At 52.0% G+C, this 19,054-nt stretch overlaps 1 protein-coding gene across 1 annotated transcript; it reads left to right on the top strand.

The window, feature by feature from the left end:
• The first annotated feature begins 1,886 nt into the window (after window positions 1-1,886).
• On the top strand, window positions 1,887-4,240 carry TMEM185B (transmembrane protein 185B). The gene has a single exon (XM_060625460.3). The coding sequence runs from the start codon at window positions 2,469-2,471 to the stop codon at window positions 3,519-3,521; it is 1,053 nt and encodes a 350-aa protein (XP_060481443.1). The 5' UTR covers window positions 1,887-2,468; the 3' UTR covers window positions 3,522-4,240.
• The last annotated feature ends 14,814 nt before the right edge of the window (window positions 4,241-19,054 follow it).

Here is a 19,054-nt window from a genome sequence, read left to right as displayed (position 1 = left end):
ACTGGGAGTCCCGGCCTGTGGGCCCTGGAAAGCCAGCTGAGGGGATGGCAGACAGCAGCCCTCCACCCGCAGCTTTGGCACAAAGCTGGAAGCAGGCTCTGACATCCATTGGGGCAGCAAGGGCACATCGCACCGTGTGATAGGCCACCTCGAAACTCCCTTCCCAGATGGGAACCAGGCGCTTGTCTTACATGAGCTCCAGACGTGGGAAAACCCACTCCAAACTCCTGTCTTCACCACAAAGCTGGCAGCAGAGGCCCTGAGGTCCTCTGGCTCCAGGGAGGAGGCTGCGGAGGACTTCTGACGGCTCTGACAGGGACCAGAGGACAGGGCCCTGCCACACCTTGCTCCGGAGCTGCTGGCAAGCCCTCCCCTCCTCAGGCTTTCCATTCTCCAGTGTGGTAATATTCATAGCTCACGTGTCTTTAAATGCAAAGTGCTTTCCATGCATTGATTCATCTGATCCTCAGAACAACCCTTCATGTTTTTATTAGCCAATTTCATAGTTGGATGGGTGTTTTGAATTCTAAATTTTTAACCAACAAATCCCTTCTTGAAAGGAAACAGCAAAAGAAAAACCAACACGAAAAACAGATTAGAGCAACTTTGGCCTGGAGAAAGGCTAGAGCCCCACTGAAGGAACATCCTCCCCCCCACCCTGCCCCAATGACTCCTGAGGGATTCTTTAGAAATAAGGGGTCCTGAAGACACATCTAGAAGGCCTAGCAGGGCTTACTTGGTCGGGAGTTCCCCCCCCCCAGGACCACCTAATGGCCCCCAGCTGAGGTGGGAGCTGGTGAAGTTGAGATCTTTGAGGCCCAGGATTGTCCACATCACACCACACTTGAGCATCCTGTTAATGCTGACCTGGAAAAGCCAGCTCCTAGATCTGGACCGCGGCCCCTACCTCTCTCAGGAAGCCCTTCCTTGTTACGCCAGGGAGAGACCTTGCCACCAGACAATTCCTCTGATGACCTTTCCCTCCGAGCCCACTACTGGAGTCAGCATTCCATTCCTGCCGCAGGGGACGGAATGCATGGGACGGGTGGAGAGCTGCAAGGCAGAAAGGATAAGCAACCCGGGGATGAGTGGAGAAGAGAGGGAGGAGTGCTCTAGGGCCTGCCCAGCTGGCAAGAGAGGGGAGTGCTCCGAATCACAGGGCCGCTGCAACCCGGCTGGCCCTTGGAAACCACTCAACAGCCCAGGGAACTGAGGCTGAGACAGACCGGGGTGAATTGCTCAGGTCTCTCAGCTGGCGGCGGGGGGGGGGGGGGCGGTACAGACCCTAGACTAGAACTGAGATTTCTTGATCTCTGGTCCAGTGCCCTTTTCACAACATGGATCTGTGAGAATCAGAGTTAGGCAGGCCCAAGGAAGTAAAACTGAGGATTCGGGACTTAAAAGTGGAGAGCGCTGAATCTGAGTTCCATTCTGCTCCGAACCTGCCAGGTGACCTGGGGCGGGAAGCACTTTCTCCTGGGGACTTTGCCTGGGGGCCATTGGTGGGTCTAACACCCTCCCCAGCATTGGCCCTCCACCTCCGAGGAGAAAGGGGAGGTATGAGATCACCGCTGCCCCCTAGGCACTGTGCCTCAGCCATTTCACAGGCAGCCTCAGAACTGTCATTGCCCCACCAGGCAGACGGTCCTGGAAGTCATCTATTCCAGGCAAAACCACGCGGTGCTCCCTCCTGGGCACAGGGACCAGCCCACCGCCGGCCTCACTGTACGTACACACACGCGCGCGCGCGCGTTTCCACACATACACGCCCCCCTGTGCATTCATGGTTCCCGGCACCACCTTGCTCACAAACTCCCACACCCTCCAGACCACCCGCCTTCGCTCGTGCCCACAACGTGGCCCCTCAGCGCCGCCAGGGGCGGACCTTGCCGAGGTACCCCAGTCCCGGGACGGGTTGCCAGCGAGGGGAGGACACCAGGCGAGCCCCGCCCACGGCCCCGCCCCCGCCTGGGCCCTGCCCCCGAGCGGGCCGGGAGGATGTGAGCTCACTCCCGCCTCCCCCCTGCGCCGCCAGGAAGCGTCCGCCTGAAGTCTGACAACGGGCTGGCCGAGGAGTCACCGGCGCGTCAGGTTCCGTCTCTCTCGGCGCCATACGCGGTAGCTTTTTTCCGGATGGGTACGGAGTAAAGGCGGGCGGCGGGGCGGAGGCAGCGCCCCACTCCTAGACGCCGCGCCGCCCGCGGCCGAGGGTCGCCGATAGAGCGTGGGCGCGCAGGCGCACGCTCGGCCCCGTCGCGCTTCCGGCCGGGCCACGTGACCGCGCGTGCACGTGTTCCGGCCACTCGGCGCTGGGGTCCGAACCTCCTCCCGGTGCGTCTCCCGGCGGCTGCCAGCCTAGAGCCGCCGCAGGCCCGGAGGGGAGGCGGCGGGCCCGGGAAGCGGCGGAGACGCGGCGCCCGCCCAGCCGGGCTGAGCAGCAGGCCCGGTGGGCTGGCGGCGGCTTCGCCATGAACCCTAGGGGCCTGTTCCAGGACTTCAACCCGAGTAAGTTCCTCATCTACGCCTGCCTGCTGCTCTTCTCCGTGCTGCTGCCCCTCCGCCTGGACGGCGTCATCCAGTGGAGCTACTGGGCGGTCTTCGCCCCCATATGGCTGTGGAAGCTCCTGGTCATCGCCGGCGCCTCAGTGGGCGCAGGCGTTTGGGCCCGCAACCCTCGATACCGCACGGAGGGGGAGGCCTGCGTGGAGTTCAAAGCCATGTTGATCGCCGTGGCTATCCACCTGCTGCTGCTCATGTTCGAAGTCCTGGTCTGCGACAGGGTGGAGAGGGGGACCCACTTCTGGCTGCTGGTCTTCATGCCACTTTTTTTCGTATCCCCAGTGTCCGTGGCCGCCTGCGTCTGGGGCTTCCGACACGATAGGTCCCTAGAGCTGGAGATCTTGTGCTCTGTCAACATCCTGCAGTTCATCTTCATCGCCCTAAGGCTGGACAGGATTATCCACTGGCCGTGGCTGGTGGTGTTCGTGCCCCTGTGGATTCTCATGTCGTTCCTCTGCCTAGTCGTCCTCTATTACATCGTCTGGTCCCTCCTGTTCCTTCGATCCTTGGATGTCGTTGCGGAACAGCGAAGGACACATGTGACCATGGCCATCAGCTGGATAACGATTGTCGTGCCCCTGCTCACTTTTGAGGTTCTGCTCGTTCACAGATTGGACGGCCACAATACATTCTCTTACATCTCCATATTTGTCCCCCTTTGGCTTTCATTAATAACTTTAATGGCCACGACGTTTAGGCGGAAGGGAGGCAACCATTGGTGGTTTGGGATTCGCAGAGATTTCTGTCAGTTTCTGCTTGAAATTTTCCCATTTCTAAGAGAATATGGGAACATTTCCTATGATCTACATCATGAAGATAGTGAAGAAGCTGAAGAAACATCAGTCCCAGATGCTCCTAAAATTGCTCCGATGTTTGGAAAGAAGGCCAGGGTAGTTATAACCCAGAGTCCTGGAAAGTATGTTCCCCCGCCTCCCAAGTTAAATATTGATATGCCAGATTAAACTCCTCTTCCAGAGAGCACCCGTATGTGGAACAGAAATCATAAACACACACACCATCCACCTTATTTTTGCCTCTTTGTTCATCCATCCCGATCTTGGAACTGAAAATAGGCTCCAAACACCATATCATCTCATGCCTTGAGATTAATGCCTGTCAGTTACTCATCAGTGTGCACCATAGATAGAGGAGGTGATTTTAATATACGGCTGTGTGTGTGTGTGTGTGTGGTGTGCACATGTGCGAGAGAATATGCTTTCCAGGCTGATGCTTTAAAAGCCAGCTTGGAAGCAGGCAGTTGAATAGTAGGTCTTCAAGTGAAATAACTATACAGCTGGGTTGTTTTTTTGTTTGTTTTGGGTTTTTTTTTTTATGGTACTATGCCTATCAGACGTATTGTTTGAAAGTATTTTTATACACTGCTAGTCTAAAGTTGTATTTCAGATTGTACCTGTTGTGACATAATCAATAGCAAATGTAAAGAATTCTTTTTCCTGCCACTTGTTTATAAGCCTTCAAGTTGTTATTTTTAGTGTTCCTACTGTTAAAATAGTTTTCCTTTGGGTTTTGCTGATGCTGGTCTTCAACATCATAAACGGTGAATTTTTCTAATGCAGTGAATTCACGCATATATGAAATTTATATGAATGTTTTAGCAACGTGATATGTTGAATTCTAGTTCTGTGTATTACGACGTATTAAAGTATTTTTTTTAAGTTTATATGTGAAGATACACGTCTATTGCAGATGTGCTTAAAGATTGCTTAAAATGTTAATATGTACCCAGTGTAGGAGCTCCTCAAAGTACTAGGCATGGGATTAAAATCCCATAGGTCTTAATTTTCAGGTATTAGATGACTCAGTCTATAGAGTTTTAAGGTCTCTTTTAGTAGAGGGAGGAGCCACCGTCTTTGGGAACAGGTGTTCCAGTGTGATACAAGGCCATGAAGTAAACCTGAAATTTTCCCAAATGGGTAGTAACATCTCTTTAGGAACAACCAAACTAAGCAACAAGTGATTTGTTCATTGCCAAGAGTCCTAGAATATTATTTGGCTACGATAAAAAGTGTTACTTATCATCAGGATGCTGGAGAGAGTAGCCTTAAACAAAAGACAGCCAAAACCTTCAGGTATTACTTTAAGGTCCAAACTTAACTGATCTGTCAGCAACAGAAAAAGAAGAGTTGAGGTTAATTTTACAGTAAGTGCAGTGTTTCTTGAGGTACTACTAGCGGTAGACCAGGGAACCAGGCAAAAACCAGATTCTGGGAGAATAATGTTCTTACGGCTGAACAAATGAATACTTTGAAAAGGAGGTTAAAACAAAAAGGCGTCGTGATATTATTACTGGAGAAAAGAAAGGAGGGAATCCATTTTTGTCATTAGCAACTTAGTAAAAATGATCTAAATTGCTAGCGATGTGAATTAAGTAAACAACTTGATAACGCCTAGCGAGGGGGCATGCCAGCAACAAAAGCCAGTCCTGGGAGCCCGCGTGCCTAAAAGCCTCAGGGCGCCCCAGTCACCCAGGACCGTGCCAAGCTCGCTCGCGCGCTCACACACACACAGACACCTTCTCCGTTTCCACCAGCCCGCGGGATGTGGGAAGCAGCCCCGAGCAGCAGTAGATGTAACATTTCATAAAGATTCATTTGTTTTTTTCAAACATTTATTGAGGACCTACCCTGAGCCAGACATGATTCAGATGTGCTTCCTCCCCATGTGCACAAAGTACACAAAAGTGACAGTGACAAGATAGCACGCGCCGTGAGGGATAACAAGCAAATAGCAAGAGCTGGGTGTGCAAAATGCTGCCCCGAACTTCGGGCCCATCTTTGTATTCAGGAGCACAGAGCCCCTGACCACCCTTCCCAGCCTCAAATGATATCTCAAAGACATGGACTTGCACTTCAGGAAGACTCAGGAGTGGAGGAGCAGGCTGCTGGAGGAATTGAGGGGTGGGTTTGGGGGCCGCAGTGGGATGGCCAGCCCCTCCTGTCTACGGGCGGCGTCAGGCTAGGGGTTGTTGGCAATTGGTACAATCCCTCTGACCTTCCCCACACTCACCCAACCCCCGCTCCCTCCCGGAGTTGGAGAGCCAGGGTCTGAAGGTGATAAGCTTTCTCCCTGTCCTCTGTCAGGTACCTGTTCCGGCCTCAAACCATTAGATAAAGACAGCGGGAGTGACTGTAACAGTCAATATGCTTTCTCAGCTGTGCCTGGGGACTTACTACCTCGTAATGCGGACTCTCCACAATATTTAGCATGTGTCAAACTCTGGAACGAGTTCCTCCTGTAAGGTGATGGGTTAGCTTTTGCTCAGAAATCTCAGTGGCTTGCAGACTCCCACTCTCCGGTCTATAAGTCAGCTGTGGCGGTTCCACGCTAGGCCCTGGGTCTGATCCAGGTCTGTTCCACAATGCGTCCCTTATTCTGCTCTGGGTCCCAGGTGAAGGAGGACCGCTCCCTGGAGCATGTTCTTCTTTCTCATGGCAGAAGCACAAGAGGCCAAGCCAATCCCTGCAAGCACAACCCAGCCCCTGCCCACACGTGTGTGTCGGGCATACTCGTTCCGTTGGTCAGAGCACAAAGCCAAGCTCGGGGTGGGGGTTGGCCGGTACACGCCCAGGGAACGATGACAGTCTGCACAGATGTCGCAAGATAGTTTCAAAGACTGGAAAGGAATCACAAAATTTGTAGTAGATCATTTTCCTCCTCTCTTTTACAAACAGCCTGTCATTTTAAAAAGTTAATCGTTTGTAATAAAAAATTGGGGAATGTGGAGGGGAGGGGAGATGGGGACTCTGCGGTTGGACCCCTCCTAAGCTATGGCAGGTCCCTGGAGGCTCCACCCAGGACAGTTTGATGACCGTGCTGTACCCTGTCGGCCTCCCCCGGGGGTTTCTGCAGGATCCCTTGGAAAGGTCAAAACAGGGCACAGGGAACCCAGGCAGGTGGGAGGTGCTGGGAACCCAGGAAGAAACAGAGTCTAGATGGACCATGGCAGCACACTAGAGGGAAGAGGCAGACCCCTGCGGCCAGCTCTCTCCAGGCTTCTGGGTGGTCCGCAGTGACAGGACTGAGCTGGGAAGGACAGAGGTCAGGAGAATACGGGTAGTTCGGGCTGACAGGAGGCCTGGGGTCCAGTCAGCAAGTGCACAGGGGTCAAGGAGAGTGCTGCCCCAGACCCAGGCCGGGACACGCCACAGGGACCATTTGGGGAGGATGCTGCAGCTGGTGCCCCAGCGTCGGCCACATGACACTGCCACCAAAATAGTACGTGCCACCCCACTGCCACAGTAATTCTCCGCTGTCTCTGTCGCGTGCTCAAGATTCAAGTGCCAGGAGGGAGAGGATCAGGTAAACCCTCAGGCACACCTTCACCCGCTTCACAGATTATCTGGCTCCTTGAGGCCGGTCTCCGCAGAACCCACCCAGTAAAGGATTTGGCCCACAAAGGAAGGGTCCTCTGATGCTGGGTCACCAAAGATGATGACAAAAGTCCACTCCACCAATCCCTTGGCTGACATCCACCCTCTTCCCATGCTGCTATCCGGCTGCCACAACTGTGCCTGCTGCCACGCGGTGCCCCCCCCCCCCCCCCAAGGGAGCATGGAGCTATCCGAAGCTGCTTACCAACTACCCTGGGAGGTGTCGCTCCGCCCTCTGGTTTGTGCTGCCATCTATTCCAGAAGGTGTGGATTAAAGTCCACTACCACAGCATGGTCCTCCCTTTCCCAATTGCACCTTCCAGGGCGGGGAAGCCAACTCTCCTATCTTGGACCGAGAGGACAGACTGCGACAGACTGAATGCAGAAACAGACGTGGGAATGCAGTCTGTTAAGCCAGACATTAAACGTCTGCAGAATGCAAAATCAATTATTGCGCTCCTACTCATCAAAAAAAAAAAAAAAATTTTTTTTGTTTTGGAAAATGTGGTTATTTTTCATCAAAAAAAAGTTAGCGTGGTGAATTTATTGCTTTTAAATAGAATTGATATTTTTTTAAAGCTCTTGGCTTTAATTTCTTCCCTGGTGAATGTCGACAGGACCCAAACAAAAAGCTCTTTGGGGTCCTCAACAGCTTTTAAGAGTTAAAGGGGTTCTGTAGCCACAAACTTTGAGAACAGCTGCCCTGTATTATAGTGGGGGAAAGAGAGGAAAGAACATTAAAATGGGTGAAGTATAGCAAAATCGGTATGACGCAGCAGGGTTGCAAAAGAACAGATGCTGTGCTTTCCGTGACAGATCACGGGATGGCTTGTCCCCTCTGTGACTCCACACTCCCTTTGTCCTCTGCAGGCCCTTGGGTTAGTTGGGTTACTTAACCCAGTGGGGTCACTCACACCTTGGGACCTGAGCCCACTGTTGGTCCCTGCTGCTGGCTTTCATTTCCCTAGAACTAAGAGGAGCCTAGGGGACCTCCCCGAGTCTGGCCACAAGCCTCTCTCCATTTTGTGGCAGCGACGCTATTTCCCCTCGATAGTCCTTCCAAAGGGCAGTTGTGTTGGCTGGGGTGGTTGGTCCTGACCTCCAGGAGGAAACGGGGATAGACGGCCACTCCCCAGAGCGCACAGGCCACCTTCTCTCTGCATTTGTAGGATGTCCTGTTTGTTAAATAGCTTGCGGAAGGGCGGGGCAGGGGAAGTGGGTTCTGAAGCCTTTCTCCACCACAGCAGCTCAGCTCTCTGCTCCCCACAGCCCCTACCTCTCCCCTCTCATGTGTGTGTCCTCTCACCCTGCACCAGGCCTCCGCCATAGCCGACCTGGGCCTCAAGCTCTCTCCTGAGACGTGAGCAACACTCCTGTGCAGAATCTTGGGGGCCATGTGTCCATCACAACTCTTGTCCTGCCAAAGCCCTGCTGGCTCCCCCACCCTGTCTGTCACAGGGGCCTGCCCTCCTGAACAGGTGCCTCACCTGACCCACCCACGAGTGACACCAGTCCTCCTTCCTCTTCACTACGCTGTGACCCTCCCCTCTGGCCTCCCTGGGGCCTGAGCCACTCTCTGGAGCTGAAACGTGACATGTGGCAAAAGTTCCATCCCTCGAGGCCACCCTGGCATTTTGACCTTGCCCTTCCAGATTTTAACCAGGGGCAGTGAGTGGGGTGGGAAGTTCAAAGACTTGCCCACCAGCCTAGACCTTTCCGGGAAGCCAGCCCCCCACCACCCTGCCTGCTGAGTGACCAGCTGCCAATGAGAACAAAGTCTGGGCCTTCCCACACTTGGTGGCAGTTGCCCCGGGCCAGTGCTGATGTCCAGCTAGGGCTGCCCCTGACCCACCCCTCAGGCTGCCCTGCCACACCCCAGATACACCAACCTCCCACTGTGAAGCATGTTTAATGACAGGACTCCCTGGCTGGCACAGAGGGGGCCTTGCTGTCCTTGCTGTCCTGGTCATTTGAACATTACTTAAGGCCCCTTTCTCTGCTCAAGCCCTGGCTTGCCTTCTCTCTGTTCCACCTCCACTTAGCCTCCCACTCTGTCCTTGGTCCCTGACCACATTCTTGTCCCTCTGCATGGGACACCTGAGCCTGGTCTCCTGGTTGACCTTGAGGACTGGGCAAGACTCTGCCCTAACCCGGGGGTGCTCGCGGTGACTCACAGGAGCTCTAACAATATCAAGCATATTCCCAAGAGCTGGGAGATCAGGGCTGTGGCCACCTTGGCCCAGGCCCAGGCCTCAGGAATCCAAACAGGGCCAGGCGTCCAGTCTGGGATTGTCTCTGTTGGCCACCATCCTCCCAAAAGACTTTGGGCAGAAGTCACGAATGGGGACAAGGGGCCTTGCCTGGGATGTCCCCGAGGTCCTGTCTACCCATACACCCCACTTGGGACCCCTTAGCAGGTAAAAAGGGGTCATTTCAGAGCAGGCCATGTGGGCCATCCAGTGTTCCACCGGTGGCCTGGGCCAGTCCCCGGGGTCCATGGGAGGGAGAGGCCTAGAAAGGAAGAAGGTTCAGGCCCTGCCCTGAAGAGAACAGCATGCTCCCACACCACAATGTTAAGCAACAGCTGGCCATGGCCAACAACACAGTCTTAGCTCAGGCTGCCATAACAAAACATCATGCACTGGATGGCCTAACACAGATTTATTTCTCATGGTTCTGGAGGCTAGAAGTTCAAGCCCAGGGTGCCAGGGTGGTCAGACTCTGGTGAGGACCCTCTTCCCAGCATGCAGATGGCTACCTTCTTGTTGTGTCCTCACATGGCAGAGAGAGAGGAAGCAAGTCTCTTGTGTCTCTCTCTCTTTTTTAATGTTTATTTATTTTGAAAGAGAAAGAGAGAGAGTGTGTGTGTGTTTGTATGTGTGTGTAAGCAGGGGAGGGGCAGAGAGACAGGAAGAGAGAGAATCCCATGCTGTCAGCGCAGAGCCTGATGTGGAATTCAATCTCACGAACTGTGAGATCGGGACCTGAGCCGAGATCAAGAGAGTAGGACACTTAACTGACCGAGCCCCCCAGATGCCTCTCATGTCTCTTCTTATAAGGCACTAATCCTATCATGGGGCCCCATCCTCATGACCTCATCAGAACCTAATTGCCCCATCCCCAGATATTGTCACATCGGGAGGTAGAGCTTCAATGTATAAATCGGGGGGGGGGGGGGGCAGGGCCCAATTCAGTCCATAGCACACACTAAGCACAAAAGACTCAAAGGCAGGGGACCAATACTAATGTTCACTCAGCTCACATTTCCTGAGCACCTACTGTGTACCAAGTGCAGTGGGCTCACCCCAAATGAGGCATGGCCACTGCCCTTGAGAAATTCCCAGTCACCCCCAGGGCACCCAGGCCTGACAGTGTCCAGTGACAGAGATACTGTGATAGAGTGACACCAGTGCTGGAGGGTGTGGCAAGGGGTGGCAGGGAACCCAGTAGGGCCTCAGCGCAGGTGGGGGGTAGGGGGCACGGGAGAGGGGGTTGGGGCAGTGCTGGAGTATGAGTGGGGCCCTCCTGGGGCAGACATGGAGGCCTCATAGCATGGGCTAGCCCGGGACCACGGAGAGAAGGAGGAAAGGTCAGTCTGGGTGCCCTGGTGGTAATCAATAGTGACTTAAACAATAAGCAACATCACAAGAAATCCAGAGGCAGAATGAGCAGCGAACCGGGTGCCCCGCTCAACAATTCATCAAGGAAGGCCAGCCTTCCGTCTTGCTTCCGTGCCACTCTCATCCTCAACTCTTGGTGATCTCTGCCCCCACGGTCACCGGTCACAGCTTCAGGTGTCACATCCATCCGAAGTGATGGTCACCCGAGAGGAGCAGCAGTTCCCCTGTATGTGTCTTTGCATCGGGGAGGAAGGCTTTCCTTCCCAGAATCCCAAGGTCCTTCCTTCATTCCACTGGGTGGGATCTGGACACAAACGGAAGCTCTGGAGAGGATGGACGCAGCCCCCACTAGGGTACAGACCTGCCCCAGTTCCCGTCCCAACAAGGGGTGGAGGATTGCCTTCCTGAGCCACGGAGGTGACCCTGGGGACAGCAGAGTACCCTGTGGGGGATGGTGGGCAGAGGGGCACTCGGGACCGTGTGTCCATGCTCCTTTGGGAGGGATCCAGGGCGTTCAGGAGGGAGTAAGGAGATGGAGGGGAGCAGGTGTCAGGTCATGACTGACCTTGAGAGCTGAACGGTGAATTTTAGTAAATTTTAGTACCCAGAAAGCCATGGAAACTGCCAAGGGATTTAAGCAGATTTTGAGCAGTCTCTTGAAAAGATATTTTACAAAGAATTTTCAGGGTCCAAGAAAATGCAATATTATACTGAGTTCGGGAGAGCAGGGATGGAAATGTAAGATAAAAACAATGTCAAACTATTCATAGGAAAGGGGCACCTGGGTGGCTTAGTCGGTTAAGCATCTGACTTCAGCTCATGATCTGGCGGTTTGTGGGTTCGAGCCCCGCGTCGGGCTCTGTGCTGACAGCCTGGAGCCTGCTTTGGATTCTGTGTCCCACCCCCCTCTCTCTGTCCCTCCCCTGTTTGTGTTGTCTCTCTCTCTCAAAAATAAAATAAAACATTAAAAACTTTAATTCACAGAAAAAAGACTGAAAGGAAATAAACCCATGTGGTACAGGTGCTTTGTCCTTTCTACTTTTCCATATTCAATAATTTTTTTTATGATGGACGTGTTTCACTGTCATCTTTCAGAAAGGGGAGCAAGTTTGAATTTTGACAAAGTGCACTTGTTCTGGGGACCATGAGTAAAGGGGGAAGGGAAAGGCATGAGAGGCATCTTTGAGAAAGATGTGCTGAGAGGGTGGGGTGTAGGGCATGCTTAGTTTGAGATGCGACCCAAGTGGTGAGGTGGGGCAGACAATTCAGAAACACTTCGTGGTGTGGGAAGCAAAGGGATCTTCTGGCAGGGACCACCTCATGACGGGGGGAGCCCCTGCCCAGACCCCAGAGCCTCTGGGTCCCTGTCTCTGGCTTCCCCTTCGGCTCCCAGCCGGGCCTTCTTTCCTCTGGCAGGAAGACCACTGAGTCATCCACACTGTACCTGAGACAGACAGCCTCCTGACCTCTCTGAGCCTTTGGGGTCAACTTTGTAAGGTCACCAAGGTGGTCACCACTGTGAGCGCTGATGGCCTGAGACACAGGGAGCCAGCCCAACTCTGGTGTCCCCCAAGTGGGGCTGGAAAGCCCGGCAAGCTTCCCACCAAGCACCCCACCGGCCCTGACATGCCCTCCACCCCCAGCTCGCTGGCCTTCAGCTGCTCTGGCAATCCATGACCGCCTGGGTCGTAGCACCCCTGCACTGTTCACAGGAATCCCACATGGTGGGCTGTGGCCTAGGCCGTGAACCTTACGGGTTTTCCCACACTCTTTCCCCAGACTGGAGTGTCAGCTGGGCCATGCCTCTGTTCATGTCTATCCCCCACTACTGTGCCTGGACCCCAGTAGGTGATCAACAAATAATTCTTGAGAGAGAGAAGGAAAGTCCAGGTGCAGGCCCCCATCTTGCCGCCTCATGTGACTCACCAACAGACACACCCCAAACCTGGCTGTCAGGCCAAGGGATTGAGGCACAAGCCAAAGGTAGCTCGCTCTGGATGTAAGTGTATTAGTTTCTTGTGGAAGCCATAACAAGGTATCCCAAACTGGGTGACCTGAAACATTTATCCTCTAATGGTTCTGGAGGCTAGAAATCCAAAAGCAAGGTGTCCGTATGGCCATGCTCCCTCTGAAGGTTATAGGGAAGAATCTATCCTCAGCACTCTCCTTACTTCTGGTGGCTTCAGGCAATCCTTGGCCTTCTTTGGCCTATAGGCACGGCACCCCAGTCTCTGCCTCCATCATCGCATGGCCTTCTTCCTTGTGTGTCTGCATCTCTCTGTCTGAATCTCCCTCTGCTTTCCTTTATAAGGACCCCAGTCACTGGATTAGGGCCCACCCTAAATCCAGTAGGACCTCACCCTAACTTACATCTGCAAAGACCCCATTTCCAAATAAGGTTACAATCCCAGGTATAGGGCGTTAGGACTTGAAGAGCTCTTTTGGGGGGACACAATTCGACCCCAATAAGAAGGGTCACAGTAGGTGGCCTCGTCTCTTTGCAGGATGAGTGAGCCTAAATGGTTAGCAGCTGGATTTCTGCCATGTGGGGGAGACTTTCTCAAGTAGAGGAGCCTCCCTCCATACCTGTCTGGTCTGGGGAGCCTCTTCCCACTCAGGATCTCTCGCCCTGGCATTGGGGTCAGGGTGAGGTGAGACAGACAGGGATGGTCTGCTTGCCCTACAGTGACCAGGGCCCTTCCGCTACCCAGACTCCCTGGATGGCATCTGCTCACAGAGCACTGAGAGGAATCCACGGCCGGCCTCAAACACCACTGGTCACCTTCTCTGAGACTTCACGTTTTACCTGAGGGCCCCTGCAGGTGGGACATCTTCACCTGAGGAACATTTCTGTGCGGGGGGCTTTTGGGGCCCCGCACTGCCACAGCAGAACTATTTTGGGTCAGGAAGTCTCTCCTCAAATCCTCCCCGGGTTAAGTTCTGGTCTAATGATCAAGCTAGTGAAGGGGAGAGGCAGGGCTCTGTGTGACCCAGGAAGGTGGTCGGTGGTAGGTTCGGGCTTGTCTGCTGGAGCTCAGGGCCTGGGGGGGTGCCCACACCACCCCACCATCTGGTTGGCCAGGCAGGTGAGGGAGGCGGCCTCAGAGCTCTTCCTCTATGGTATTACCACTCATGATAATGCTAATTCTGCTAGTGCTGAAGTTTCCAAAATCCAGCCACTCCTTTGAGGCCCAGGCCCCACATGCAGACCTCACCCCAGCACACTCTGCTTTGGGTCCCCCTGAAAAGGCGCAGCTGCTGGTAAAATTCTCTCTGCCTTTAAGTCTTAGCTTCACCCCTCCTCCTCCAGACCGCTTTCCTTGACACCCCTCCCCCTTACTCTGCTGCATTAACGGGATCCCCAGCAGTTTCTACACGTGACCCCTTTCAGAGTGGGGACCTCCTCCAGGGCTGAACCTTCATCCCTGGATCTCTGAGGGTCCCGCACGTTGTCAGTTGGAGAATAAACCGGACCTTGAGGGCATTATGCTAAGTGAAGTAAGTCAAACGGAGAAAAATACTGTGTGATCTCGCTTGTATGTGGTATCGAAAAAAAACAAAAAACAAAAAAACAAAAACCCAAACTCATAGATGCAGAGAACAGGTAGTTGCCAGAGGTGGGGGTGGGGTGCGGTTGTGTGAAATGGATGAAGGGGATCAAAATGTACAAACTTCCAGTTATAAAATAAATAAGATATGATCATGGGGACAAAAATGTAAAAAAAAAAAAAAAAAAAAATCAAAACCCCAAAATAAAAGAATAAGCGGGCAAGTGAACGAGCACATCCTTGCCAGCTCCTGGAAGGTCTGAAGGGGTAAGAAGTGAGAAGGCAGAGCGGAGAGGAGAAAAGGGAGGCAGAGGGCCGGGGAGCACAGGTGGTGAGAAGCACCCCAAGCCGCTGAGCAGATAGGTGGCCTCAACAGCCGGGCACGGCCGCCACTGGGAGTGGCAACAGGAGGGCGAAGGTTCGGGGGCCGAGGCCCCGGGGGGAGGTGAGCAAAGGTCAGCCTGGAGCCACCGACACAATGTGCCAGGCACCAGCTGGCCTCACCATGCCTTTAACCCTGAGGTCGGAGGGCAGCCAGGAGCTGCAGCAGGTGGGGTCCCGGCACCCCAGGGCCCCCGGCTTCCACTCCCAAGGGGCCCACCGGGGACCAGAAGCTCCGTTCCAGGCCCCAGCGGGCGAACAGGCCCCCGGCCCTGTCAGTGTGTCCTGCACCGAGCAGCCCCTGCTGCGGGGACACAGAGCCTTTCAGCCAGAGGGAGGTGCAGGCGGGGCCGAGGCCTGGATGGGCCTCTGACTACAGCCTACCTCTGCTGGAGCCCATGAGCCAGTCTGATGGTGGCAGTCCCCACCTCCTGAATACCTGTCTTGCTGTGGGCCATGGTGAGACCTCCTGGACAATCCAGGCCCAGGGTGGCCCTGGGACCCTCAGCTGGGGACCATGGCCGCCCTCCACCCCACAGCTCCTCTCTGCCCTCCTCCTTCCCAGGACGGACACAAGGGCTCATGCAGCCTGCCCAGCTTCACCTCTTGGGTCCTCTCATCCCTGCAGCACGGAGACGCCAGGATCAGCAGAATACCCCCATGTGCCTGGGCTCAGTGCAGGAGTGCGGGGACCTGGACCGGCCCAGCAGTCCTCCCCCGCCACCATGCCACCTCAAGGGGCCCCACTGCACCTCTTCTGGCTCAGGGTCCATCCTACTGTGGGTTTTTTGTGTTTTTTTTCTCAGCTTATTTATTTTTTAGAGAGAGCTGCACGTGCACATGCATGTAAGTGGGGGAGGGGCAGAGAGAGAGAAGGAGAGAGAGAATCCCAAGCAGGCTCCACACTGTCAACACGGAGCCCAGCATGGAGACACCGAGCTCCATCCCACAAACTGTGAGATCATGACCTGAGCTGAAATCAAGAGTCAGACACTTAACCCACTGAACCACGGAGGCGCCCCATTGAGCCGTGTCTTTATGTGCCAGCTGGGCTCAAGTCAAAGGCCTGGGAAGAGCGTGGGAAAGTGATGGCCAGCACCTTAAACGGGAAGGAGAGGCCAGCCTGCCCTGACAAACGAGCCCAGGCAGGAAGTACGACGGGTCAGCACACAGCTCCTTCGGCCCCAGTGACCGGGGGCAGGTGGGGGCTGGGCTGACTTCCCATTACTGGCAATTTCTACGTGGGGATACAGCCTGGCGCCTACCCTCCCACACCAGCCTCGTCCCGGTGCCTGGGGCCCCGGTAATGACCAGGATGTGCCAGGCAGGAAGGTACGATATTGCATCAATCCCCACTGTGTCCTTCAGTTCTGAGATGGAAGTCCTCCTCCCTCCCTCCACCCACGTGCCCTGGAGCTCCCTTCGAAAGACTCCCCACACTTACCATTAGCACTTGTGGTCTGCAACTTCCCCCATGGCCTCAGGGAGGGCAGGCGCTGCTGATTTGCAAAGACAGGATCTGCATGAAAATTCCTTTCTGAACTCAGTGAGTTCAAGGACTTTGGTTTCTGCCAGAGCAGTTTCTGCCTGTCCCACTCTAGCTGTGATTTTCCTCACTGCAGTGCAGTTTTCTCAGTGTGGAGGTTTTTAATACAATCTTGAAGTGAGCCATTATTTTATCTTCTTCGGTTACTTTTGTGTGCATTCCTTTCCTTTTCTCCTTTTTCAACAATTTTCCAATAAGTATTGAACCCAGCTGCATACACTCATTTCTCTAAAACTGCCTTTGGTTCACCTTCCAGGTCTCCAGAGGAACACCCAGTCCCAAACACCCACCTGCTCACCCTCCTGGGTCCTGAGTTTGCTCACACTTCCTCTCCATCCTGTGGCTCTTTCTGCTTCCCCAAAGGGGAAAACTGTCCTCCAAGCATCTTCTACTGTTCTCTACAGTTGTTCTTTGGTTTGATGGATTGTGCAAGCTGTTTTGGCTGCAGCTACTTGAAAGGTGATGTGTTTTCATCCATCTTCTTCATCTTTCTGGTGGGGCAAAGCCATTACCCCAACTTGTCTGCATATCTCAATCTCTCATTTTCCAGGTCTTTCGGAAAACTCCCTATTTCATTTTTATTGTTTTATTTTTAAAGTTTATTTATTTATTTTGACAGAGAGCATGCACAAGCAGAGGAGGGGCAGAGAGAGGATCCAGGCAGGTTCCGTGCTGTCAGCACAGAGCCAGATGACGTAGGGCCCGATATCATGAACCATGTGACCATGCCCTGAGCCAAAATCAAGAGTCAGACATTCAACCGACTGAGCCACCCAGGCACCCCAGAAAATTCCCTATTTTAAGCTCAAGAGCTCTTTATTGTCTTGCGTGTTTGTGTTTCCTTTTTCTAAAAAGAAGAAAGTTATTATCTCACATAATTTTGAATCCCAAGAGAGGACTGGCTGACTCCATAGCCCATTGGTTCAGTCACTTAATGACATCATCCAGGACCTACGTCTTTCCATCTGCTTCCGTAGTGACTTCATCCTCAGTCCACTGAGCAAGATGGCCATGGCAGGTCCAGAGAAATGAGAGAGAGCATCTCATCCATTGACTCTCTGCTGAGAATGAGGAAACCTTTCCCAGAAGCTTTCCAGCACGTTTCTTTCCACATCATTGGCCTGAATTCTTTTTTTAATTGCATCTATAAATGTATAGAACAAAATTTGCCAGTTTTGCCATTTTTAAGTATACAATTCTGTGGCACTCATCGTACTCATAGGGTTGTGCAACCGTCCATTCTATCCATTTCCAAAACCTTTTCATTATCCCAAACACAAACTCTGTAGCCATCAAGCAATAACTCCCCATTCCCTTCTCTCCGCAACTCCCCAAAACCCTGATTCTACTTCCCGTCTCTGTGAATTTGCCAATTCTAGATATTTCAGATAAGTGGAATCATAGCACATTTATCCTTTTGTATCTGGCTTCTTTCATGTAGCATGTTTTCAAGCTTCCTCCATGTTGTAGCTTCTATAGGAATTTCACTTTTTTTGTGGCTGAATAACAGTCCATCATATGGATAGATCATGTTTTGTTTATCCATCTACACTGATGGACATTTGGGTTGTGTCTAGCTTTTAGCTATTGTGAATAAGGCTGCAACAAACAGCAACACATAGGGATCTCTTCAAGTCCTTGTTTTCAATTTTTTTGAGTATATACCTAGAAGGGAAATTGCTGGATCATATGATAATTCTCTTTAGCTTTTTGAGGCATTGCCAAACTATTTCCCACAGTGTCTGCACCATTTTACATTCCCACGAGCAATGTAAAAGGCTTCCAATTTCTCCACATCCTTGTCAACACTTATTTATTTTTTTTATGATAGCCATCCCAGTAGATGGTATCTTTTTGTGGTTTTGATTGCTTCCCCAATGATAAGTATATTGAGCAACTCTTCATGTGCTTATTGGACATTTGTATATTTTCTTTGGAGAAATGTCTATTCAGGTCCTTTGCCCATCTTCTAATTGGTTTATGCATCTGGTTATTGTTGAATTTTAGCTCTTCATACATTCTGGATATTAATTCCCTATCAAGTATGTGATTTGCAAATATTTTCTCCCAGTCTCTGGATTGTCTTTTCACTCTGCTGATAATGTCCTTTGATAGACAAAAAATTTTTAATTTTTATGAAGTTGAATTTATCCATTTTCCTTTTGTTTATCATGCTTTTGGAATTATATCTAAAACTCCATGGCAAAATCCAAGGTCATGAAAATATATACCTGAGTTTTCTTTTAGGAACTGTATGGTTTAGTTCTTGTATTTAGGTCATTGATCCACTTGAGTTCATTTTTGTGCACACTGTGAGGTAGAGATCCAGTGTCATTCTTTTCCAAGTGGAAACTCAGTTGTCCCAGCATCACTTAAGAGACCATGCCTTCCCTATTGAATGGTCTTGGCATCCTTGTCAACTATCAGTTGGTCATAGACACATGGGTTTATTTCTGGACCCTTAGTTCTATTCGAATGGTTTGTATGTCTAGCCTTAGGCCAGTACCATACTATGATTACTGTGGCCTTGTAGGTAGTAAGTTTTATTTATTTATTTATTTATTTATTTATTTATTTATTTACAGAGAAAACTTGGTGGAGGGGCAGAGACAAAGAGGGAGGGAGACAGAATTCCAAGAAGGCTCCACGCTCACAGCAGGCCTCGAATTCACAAATTGCGAAATCATGACCTGAGACAAAATCAAGACTAGGACACTTAACCAACTGAGCCACCCACATGCCCTGTAGTAAGTTTTAAAGTCATTAAATGTGAATCCTATGACTTTGTCCTTTTTCAAGACTGTTTTGGCTACTCAAGGTCCCTTGAAATTCCTTATGAATTTCATAGACTTTTCCATTTCTGCAAAAAAAGCTGTTGGAATGTTGGGGATTGCATTGAATTTGTAGATTTTTTGGGGTGGTTTTGACATTTTAACAATATTGTCTCCCCACCCATGAACACATCTTTCCACTTAGGTCTTCTTTATCTTTCAACTGTTTTGTTTTGTT

The sequence above is a fragment of the Panthera onca genome, chromosome C1 (assembly GCF_046562875.1).
Source record: "Panthera onca isolate mPanOnc1 chromosome C1, mPanOnc1 haplotype 2, whole genome shotgun sequence".
Lineage (NCBI taxonomy): Eukaryota > Metazoa > Chordata > Mammalia > Carnivora > Felidae > Panthera > Panthera onca.
Note: the sequence above shows the minus strand (reverse complement) of the source record. Positions and strands in the feature narration are given on the sequence as shown.

What these genes read in the sequence shown, in the direction of transcription:
- TMEM185B (XM_060625460.3), top strand. Translation starts at nt 2,469, where the DNA reads ATGAACCCTAGGGGCCTGTTCCAGGACTTCAACCCGAGTAAGTTCCTC.